Consider the following 10030-nt stretch of genomic DNA (forward strand, 5'->3'; position numbering starts at 1 on the left):
GTGTGTGTGTGTGTGTGTGTGTGTGTGTGTGTGTGTGTGTGTGTGTGTGTTACCTTCAGTAGGAGGTGATGGTGGGCTGCAGAACTCGGGGAATCTTTCTCTGAGCATTGACCGGAGCTCTCGGTCCAGCTTTGGGTTATCAAACAGTGGAGCGAGGTGACTGAAAGAGAGATCAATAACCAATAATCAAAAATGATCCCTGTGATAGAGTGGTCAATGATCAATAAATATTGATGCCTCTTACGCCAGGACCCTCTTTTCCATAATGAAGTTTAGCGAGTTGAAGACACCCTGACGGACCTGAGACTCCAAAGGAGGGAAGAAATGAGGGATGATCTGAAGAGGGGAGAAAGCAGACCAACAATAAGAGGAGAGAAATTAAAACCTGGCAAAGTGTGTGTGTGTGTGTGTGTGTGTGTGTGTGTGTGTGTGTGTGTGTGTGTGTGTGTGTGTTACCCTGCACATGAAGTCCAACAGCGTTGCAGTGATGGCAGGATGAGGTTTCATGGAGTGATGCATCACCAGAATGGCTGGCTCTGAAACACATCATCACAGATGAGTGCTGTTTTACCTGTCTACCTAATAACATGATGACATCATCTCTGACCAACACCACTCTGGTGTAGCCTAAATTGTGTTACCTATGTTCATGATGCTGTCCTTCTCAGGGTTGAAGAACAGCCAATCATAAAAGAGAGCCAGCTTAGCATTGGAGGCCGCCACGTTTGACTGCAGTCACACAAATCAATTGATTATTAGTTATTGACCTATAACAATTCCTGCAGATTGACAGCCTGAAACCAGATCCCCTTACCGTGCAAGTGGTTAGCAGCCAGCCAATAATAGCCCAGCGTGGCAGGATATCAGAGCTCAGGACCTCATTGGATGGATGTACTACCCCGCAGATGTAGCGAATCAGATCACAGCGTAGTGATTGGCTCTCTGCTGTGGACAGGTACTGTCTCTGAAACCAGTCCTGGTACCGTTTCTGCTGCCCAAAACGCACCTGAGCAGAGATGGAGAAAGAGTCAAAATCAACTGAGTCACAGGTGGAGAAACACCCAAATCACAGCATTTAATAACGTGGTTGAGGTGAGAGTGCGAATGGCACCTTTGTCTGACCTGTTTACCTGCTGTATTTGTTTTGTTGGAGGCTTTTGCACTGGTGAGTATGACTGTCAGGCTCTACTACACATCTGAGCTTTTAAGAAATATCACAGCTCTTCTTTTGTGTAACCTGGTGAGCCACTCTCTCAGGGCCCTATATATGCCCTTTAGCTGACCTCCTGTGAACGCAGAAGAAGGAGGGGGAAAAAGGCTGGAGTCCAGGCGATATTGGTGATGATGATTTGTTGCAATTGCCAGTGCTATTTGATCAGCATGGTGTTCCCTGATTCATCAGGATACTACATGTTTTCCTCCCTGGATGCTTTTGCAGGACCTGCTGTCTCTGTCAGGTGCTGACAGCCACCGTGCTGGAGGTGAAACGATCCTCCAGCTCCTCGCAGGACAGCACTGATAAATGCATGGTCCATCTCATCTTGAATGATCCAAATCAGACCAGAAACTTGGTTTTCTTGTCTCTGACAGAAACAGATGCTACAGATAAACCTGCAGCTAAACGGACTGTAATGGACTCTTAACTTAACTCGGCATGTGTTCAGGTCCCACTCACAGCAAGGGGCTAACACTGTTGGATCTTTCAGCTCCCTTTGACACAGTAGATTGTGGTATCCTGAGTGACAGCCTGCAATTGTGGGTGGACATCTCTGAGTCAGTTCTGGGTTTGTTCTCTTTCTGTCTCTCTCACAGGAGTTTATTTTCCTAATTTTCCCACTTTACCTTGTGATGTGTCCCAAGGTTTGATCTTAGGGCTCATGTTGCTTTTCCTGTATATGCTTACACAGGGACACATCTGAATGATTTTGAAGGCATCTTAAAGCATTGTTACGTAGATGAAATCCAGATGACATGCAGTTCAGAACCCAGAATTTAGCCAAGGTCTGTCTCCTTAAGAGCTCTCTCGTGTCTGTGAACTACTACATCATTACATAACTATTACACCTCTGAGGTCACCTGATCAGTGCTTGTCCAGTTTAAAGCCAAAACGAGACTGAGCTTTTCAGATTTTGAATTCCATATTGTGGTACTAAAAGATCTGGTGGTGATAGTTTCAGTCATTGTGTACTACTTATAAGGTTGGGGAATCCTGCAGTCAGGTGAGACTTGAGAATGAGTGAAGAAGCATTTCTCCCACTGAAAACGTTATGCCCAGATGAACAGAATCAACTTCTGGAAATTAGTTATGTGGAGAACCACTCTAACATAATTAAATACAGAGTGGTACCCTCTTCTTAAAGATCATTACATTTATGAGGTAAAAGAGGCTTTACCCTGGAGGTCATGAACAGTAGTTTGGTCTCCATGTCTGGTGTGAGTCGACAGGCCAGAAACTTCCTGGAGGTCCGAGCCGTCAGTAGTTGGAGGACACCCGTGAACTGAGAGCTCAGGACTTGAGGATTGTGCAGCAGGTCTCTCCACAGCAGCTCCATCTCTGGGATCCGAGCAACATTTTGCAGCAGACGAACCAGATCTCTGCCGATGATTAGACAATCCATGAACTACAGACAGAGAGAGGTCATCAGTGTAAAGAGAAGGCGTTAAATACATAACAGACCACACCATACTTCCTTCCTCTCCTTATTACCTTCTCCCTCAGCATGCTGATGCAGAAGTCCACTTCTTTCTGGCGCAGAGGCAGCAAGTTCGGAGCTCCGTGGTCCACAATCAGGCGAAGGTAAGTGTAGACTGACATCGCTATGAGCATCCCACTCTTCAATACCCACTCTCTGGAGAGACACAAATAATCAGCTGCTGCACTATAAAAACCCACTCTGGGCTCTAACAGAGACAGAAAAAAGCAGCTGATACTACAGTCTGAAAAAAACAGTGAATCATACTTCTGCTCGAGCAGGATGTCCAGGACACTCTCAGCCAGCCACAGGTTTTTGGTGGAGATGTCTCCGCCTGTGCAGAGAGAACAGTGACATTACAGTCAGAGCGAGTGGTGACAGGATTCGTGGTTTCAGCTCAGGTAAAAATCCAAGTGTCTCACCTGCAATCTGTTTCAGCAGTGTCATGATGACGCCATCAGCTCCCATCACGCCACTCTTCACCAGCTCTCTGACCAGCCACACTAGCTGCACACACACCAGCACTTCATTAGTAGTAACCACCACAGTCAGGTTCAGGTGAGATCCCACATTTAAGACCAGGACCTGAGGAGGGACGCTGCTGTCCTGTCCTCTCAGGACCTAACCTGGTCTGCCTCTGTTCCTTCACAATGATAAACACGGGTCCCTGCTACCCAAAACACTTGTATATAACTGTGTGCAGTTATCTTTGTGTGTGTGTGTGTGTGTGTGTGTGTGTGTGTGTGTGTGTGTCCACCTGTATTGGTTTACCTGTGTTCGGGGGACGTCTTGCAGTTTCAGGAACTTTTCCATCAAGATCTGGTTGATTTTAACCAGGACAACGTTCATCCCATCTCTGTTGACCAGTGCCAGGTCTCTGTAACACTGTCACCACACATAGTGATGTTATTGTAATGTCAGAGTCGCATCAGACATTACCCACAATGCTGCAGAAACTCACCCTCTGGGCCTGAGCCGGCTCTGTGAGGACCAGTGTGAAGAGACCCAAACACACCTCCTCATGCTGTTGCTGACCTTTACATGCCTACAGAACAGGTAAAACAGGAAGTTAGACACAAATTACAAAAATATAGTCTTTTCATTTTCAGGTCTCAGAAAATCAGGAAGGTGTCTGGCTCCAGCTGTTAAACACAGAGTAGACTGAATGAAGTGATTCAGAATTGGAGTCATTAGAGAGACTAGAGATTAGATGTTTCCAGCTCTGACATTCAGAAGTATTTGGACAAGGACACATTTTTGTAGTTTAGTCTCTGCACACTACCACACTGAATTTCAAATCAAACTCTCTGCTTTAGTTAAAGGAGTATAATAAAAATATTGCAATAAGGAATTCCAGGAATTTTTTATTCACAGTTCCCTATTTTCAATTTCATGGAGAGACCTGTTCTTTTGTTATTTCATTAAGTTAATATAGATCTGGAGTCGATTCCAAGGATTGTATTTGTATTTTATAGTCACTGAAATTTTCTATATGAGGGTCAAAGAGATGTCAGTGTAAGTGAAGGAGGTCATTGTTAGGCTGAAATACCCAAATGAACCAGTCAGAGAGTACGGCTGTGCGATATGACCAAAATCTCATATCCCGATATTAAGACATCTATCGTCCGATAACGATATAAATCACAAAAATGTAACATTTTCTGTAAATTCTGTGAATCTCGGGCAGCTCAACTTGCGTGAAGTGTTTCCAGCTGCGCGTCATGTACCTGGAGTCGAGTGTTTTAACCGATGCATGAAACGATACATTTTTAGACATAAGTTGTAACAGCCGCCGTTTTCTTTGTGAGTATTTATTACACAGCCGTAAATATTGCCGTAAACAGTTTATTTTGCGACACCACGAAACAAACGATAGCGTAAAATGAAACGATAGACATTTTTATATAGTCATCCGATATATATCGTTATATCGAACAGCCCTATCAGAGAGAGCTAAATCTTTAGACGTATCCAACAATCTGGTTCATTCTTGAAAAGACTGAATGCACCAAGCAGCAACAACAAACCAAGACCACAGATACATTAAAGAGCATGGTGACAGAATTATTTCCACAGTTCAGAAAAACCACCATCTAACTAAGTCAGGAATAGTGTTAAGAAGGCAGGAGCATCATCAAGCATCACATTCAAGAGACAATCAAGAAACACTTTAATAACAGGAAACAAGGTTTGCACCTTGTTGAAAATCAAGAAGGTGTAAACCACTGGTGGTCTTTGCCAGATAGCATCAAACACAGCCAGCACAGTTCTGGAAAAAAAAAATTAAACCAAGATGAACCTGTACCAAAACAATGGAAGAGAAAAGTTTGAAGAAGGAGAGGAACAGTTGATCTGAAGCATCCACACAATCTTTGTGGACTGCTGATAGAAGCAGCAGGATAATGTGTGGAGTGTGCAGCGCTGTACTCCCTCACATTCTCACTGATGCTGCAGAACTGATCACACTTAGCTTCACAGAGGAGCTACAACTTACAATACAACTTTATTTATATAGCAAATTTTAAAAACCTGCAGACACCAAAGTGCTTTACAAAAGAAATAGGGAAATTAAGACATGATTAAATAAAAGACCATTAACAAAGTACCACATATGTCAGCAGGTTGAAGGCACTAATTATACAGGAATAAAAGGGAATATAAGAACAAACTTACTAAGAACAGATAACTAAAAGATAAAGTACATAGATAAAAATGGAGCCAAATGTAAAATAGGGACACTAACTAGATGGAAAAGCTAGGTTAAATAAGTGAGTTTTTAAATGAGATTTAAAAGATAGAATGGAGTCTGACGCACGGATAGCGATGGGAAGGTTGTTCCACAGGTTAGGTGCAACAAGGGCAAAAGCACGGTCACCCCTAGATTTAAGTCTAGATCTAGGCTGAACCAAGAGTAAGTGGGCTGAAGACCTGAGGGCTCGCCCAGGGACATATGGACTAAGGAGATCGACAAGATAGCTAGGGGCTAAATTATTTATAATTTTAAAGGTGAGCAACAATATTTTAAATCTGATACGATATAATGATGAGCCAAAGAAAACTCGAAAAACAAGCCAAGAATCAGTTTCAAAAATGACACTTTCGATTATTGAGAAATCTCTCTCTTGACGAGGGATGGTAAAAATGGTAAAAGGCCTGCATTTGTATAGCGCTTTTCTAGTCCCTAAGGACCCCAAAGCGCTTCACACTACATTCAGTCATCCACCCATTCACACACACAGTCACACACTGGCAATGGCAAGCTACATTGTAGCCACAGCTGTCCTGGGGCGCACTGACAGAGGCAAGGCTGCCGGACACTGGCGCCACCGGGCCCTCTGACCTCCACCAGTAGGCAAACATGGGGTTAGTATCTTGCCCAAGGATATTTGGCAGCCAGGAGGGAGCCTGGGATCGAACCACCGACCTTCTGATTAGTGGCTGACCTGCTCTGCCACCTGAGCTACAGCCACCCAAAACTTAAATGGGTATCGTTTAAGTTTTATCTGATACCGGTGCCAACCCGGTACTTTTGAAACAGTGCCGGTGCCGGTAACTACAACGGTGTTTGCTAGTTTACCTTACATGCATTAATTTAATAACGTGGTTAGCCTACTCAAGGTGCAGAGAAGAACGGCTGCTGCTGCCATCATCATTCATCATCATTTATGCTACACTGGCAGGGCCAGGACTCTCCTCTTTGAGTTCTTGGGGGATGTTGATAACTCCGGGTCGATAACAGGCACCACACCCGCAGTAGATGCGCTCGGTGTGAGATCTTGCAGCAAGCTATCAAATACGGTGCATTTCTCGGCTTTTAAAAAACGCTATGCGTCGCCAGGTGTTTCATCAAATTCGAGGTGTTACCTCCTTTGCACAGTATCACCTTAAAGCACTTGTTGCAGGCTGCTGAGTTTGCATCTTTTGATGTGAAGTACAGCCAGACTTTTAATCGCTTCGCCTTGGGCATTTTTAATCTGTAGCTCTGCTCTAAAAGAACGTACGTACCTACTATCCTTGCAAAGGTAAAATGATTGGCTAGAATCCAAAGTGTATGACATCTCAGGAAAAAAAAGCACCGAAATGTGCGCTGCTTTTCGGTCTGGTTACTACCGTTTATGTCAGAAGATACCGGTACCCATCCCTACTCTTGACTCACTGATTGACACCACTGACTGGCCAGTTGTTGACATGCAATCTGTAGACGTCATATTTTCGGATCACAGCCCACATCAGCGGCACATCATAACAAAACTAATCCACAGATTACATATCCTGCACATAACCCTAATAAGAGTCTTCAGTCATTCTTTAGTAAAAACTCTGGGTTTTCAGATACTGCAGTATTGTTAGGTTTCGCCTACAAACACATCATGCCTAAATACAAGCATAGTCGTTTAATTTGGTGATTGCAGTACTATGTGTGAGTATTAAATGTAATAGTACGGAGAGGTGTGCTACGAATTGTGAAGATAAAGGCATTAGTGAGCTGAGAGGCTAAAGTCAGAGTTTTCTGTGTCATGAAACACTAAATCACCATGGTAACTGATGCTCAACACATCACCTGGTGGAGATCAGGTTATGTTCAGAGTCTGAGTTAAAAATGAGGTGGATGTGCCATGTTTTCACTGATTCTTTTATTTAGCTCTCTTTTATTTGGCTTTAAAGCGTGATTTAGATTCTTTCCTGGAAAGTAAGTTTATAAATTACACCTGCTGAGTTGTACCTTACAAACCTGCCAAATGCAGCCTGCATGTAAAGCTCCTGCAGCTCAGACTGTGCCCCAGGAAGGCTGAATGCACAAAATGTGTTTATGTTAGCTCCAAATGCTACTCCGTTTCTTCACATGGGTGGAAGTCATTAGTAGTATCAGCAGTAGTAGTACTGATGTTTCTTACGTTGGCCGTGAGTGCGTCATTGGCCTCCCTCTCTGACAGTCCATTGGTCAGTGCCTGGACGATTCCAACACAGCGCTCCAATCTCTGCAAGCAAACACAGCAATCAGTGTAAACAAGACAACAAACACTAAACACACCGACAACACAAGCACAACAAGAATCAATGCAAATACGAGAAACACAAACAGAAAATAGTAAAGATTAAAAAAAATAGCATCAACTAGTCGATCAGCTGACGGCGCCCCACAGAAAAACTGAACTTTATCAAACAGCACTCACAGTTAGCGTCTGACAAGTGAGACACTGCGCATGTCACTTTTCATATGTTCGTATGTTTACGTAGAGTTAGCATGCTAAGCTAACTGATTTGGTTTTAATGAGCCCCGCGGTTCGGTCCGCAGTCCCTCACACCGTGAACGACCACGACAGCAGAGACACAAATTCCACACCTCCGGTAGCAGTTCCGAGTCCCGCAACGTACCCTTCTGCTGAGCTAACGCTATGAGCCTGCTGCTAGCCGTGCTAACCGTCTAATAAAATGGTACCGCGGAGTCTTTATACCAAGGCTGCGCTGTCTGCCCATAAGCCCGCTCTGTCCTGGTTTAGTCTGCCTTGAGATCAGCTAAACAGCGTCAACCTACCTCCTCCAGCTCGTCTTTGGCGTCCAGTGGGGTGGACACCAGGAGCCGGCCCTGCGGCTTCGCTTTCGCCGGTGCAGGCTCCATCTGCTCCCACTGCGCCTCGCCGGGCCCCGCGGAGTTGAGACGGACTGGGACTACCTGTGCTGGGGGGCGTGATGGGTGTCTGTGTCAGTATAACGGAGGATTTAGGGTCGGTGCCTTGCGGTGAGCCGCTTCGGACCTTTAATGTGTGTTTTCAGAACTTTTTCGGGGTCAGTTCGGACCGTGAGTCCCACTCTGTCCGACACTGTAACATAACGGACGTCCGCACTGAGCCAGCAGGGGGAAGAGGCGGGACCGCACACGCCGCCGACCAATCACTTCACTTACACCACAGACTGAAGTGAGCGTGGACCAATAATAGGAGCGAGAACCTGGAGCCAATCCTCGATCGCCTATACTGAAGGCCAACAGCATGGAAAGGGCTTCAGCGTGTTTATAGTGTTGTAGAGCAAATATTGAAGAACTGTAAAGTACGCAGTACTTGTCTGCTTACTGCACTTAGACTGCTGTTATACCACCTTTTGAGATACTTTTGAAGTATGTACAAAATAATAATTAAAAAAAAAACTGGTTTTCTTCATCCCAAATGTCAACGTCTAACAAGTAAAAACCAGTAACAACATAAACTCAAAAAGAGGAATGTGAAATGGAATGTTTAAAAGATGGTAGTGAGACCTGCTGTGATGGAAGGTTTGGAGACATTGGCACTGACAAAAAGACAGCCAAACAAATGAGCTGCATGGATGACATTGATTCCTAAATGTCTCAAAACCTTTTAGAACCAAGCAGAGAAAAGATAGAAATAGTTGTTGTTGGTCCAAAAAGTCAGAGACAGAAAATTTGTTCATATTTATCATCCATTGTTGTCTGTTGGTACAACTGAGGAGGATAGTGGGATAGGAGGAAATGGAGATGATGATTCACTGTGGAGACCAGCAAAGAGAACAGTGGGAAGAAGAATAATCCAGATTTTTAACCACATTTGACTACTCTGCAGTGGGCTATTTTGGAACTATGTGTGCTTTAAAATAAAGCACATATCTATTAGTTTTATTATGGACAAAACAGGGCAATATAAAGTAAAGTAAAAACAAAAAACAAAAAAATCAATCTGCACACTCTAGGAGAAAGAACTGGACCACCTGCACATTCCACTTCCAGGGTCTACTTGGCCATGAAGCTCCTGGTGCCATTTTTGAGCAGATGTTAATAACAGAGGAGATTTGGAGCTACTGAGTCGGCAGAGTGTTGGTGACTTAAACTTGGTCACTTAAACCTCACCACCCAGTGACCCACTATGTAACTTTACATGGTCTGACACTTCATGGCTGAGTTGCTGTGGTTCCTAAATGCTTCCATTTTGTAATAACAGCACTTACAGCTGATCCCAGAACATCTAGGAAGGAAGAAAGTGTATAAACTGATTTGTTACAACAGTGGTCGATTTCAAAATACTTTAGGTTTAGAAAAACTGCTGGATTGTCTAAAGTGGACTGTATTGTTTTCATAGACAAATTCATGTTAATTGATGTGGACTTGAATACATGTTACTGACATGAAAAATGATAGAACTATCTGTGTTAAGAGGTATACTCTAAAACACTTCTTCAGTAGAGAATCAGAGAAGAGAAACACACAGAACTTCTTGCTAGCAAGGGCAGCCTCCCGAACTGAGACTCGCGCTGAGAAACTGCCCCAGTCTTTATTTATGCTTGTGTGTGTGTGTGTGTGTGTGTGTGTGTGTGTGTGTGTGTGTGTG

The 10030-nt window shown here is 44.0% G+C and overlaps 1 protein-coding gene across 1 annotated transcript in view; it reads right to left on the reverse strand.

Annotated features, from left to right (window-relative positions):
* ints3 (integrator complex subunit 3) overlaps window positions 1-8647 on the reverse strand; it is a 15938-nt gene extending 7291 nt beyond the window's left edge. Inside the window, exons 1-13 of the mRNA XM_005744699.1 lie at window positions 8230-8647; window positions 7589-7672; window positions 3655-3738; window positions 3465-3578; window positions 3116-3200; window positions 2961-3027; window positions 2708-2849; window positions 2394-2621; window positions 815-1006; window positions 642-729; window positions 457-536; window positions 245-336; window positions 54-160 (exon numbers count right to left, since the gene is read on the reverse strand). Of these exons, the coding sequence (XP_005744756.1) occupies window positions 54-160; window positions 245-336; window positions 457-536; window positions 642-729; window positions 815-1006; window positions 2394-2621; window positions 2708-2849; window positions 2961-3027; window positions 3116-3200; window positions 3465-3578; window positions 3655-3738; window positions 7589-7672; window positions 8230-8313 (1447 nt within the window). The 5' untranslated portion in view covers window positions 8314-8647. The remainder of the gene's footprint in view (window positions 1-53; window positions 161-244; window positions 337-456; window positions 537-641; window positions 730-814; window positions 1007-2393; window positions 2622-2707; window positions 2850-2960; window positions 3028-3115; window positions 3201-3464; window positions 3579-3654; window positions 3739-7588; window positions 7673-8229) is intronic.
* Window positions 8648-10030: the final 1383 nt, after the last annotated feature.

This window comes from Pundamilia nyererei, unplaced genomic scaffold (assembly GCF_000239375.1).
Source record: "Pundamilia nyererei isolate P.nyererei 1_Seehausen unplaced genomic scaffold, PunNye1.0 scaffold00148, whole genome shotgun sequence".
In the NCBI taxonomy this organism is placed as follows: domain Eukaryota; kingdom Metazoa; phylum Chordata; class Actinopteri; order Cichliformes; family Cichlidae; genus Pundamilia; species Pundamilia nyererei.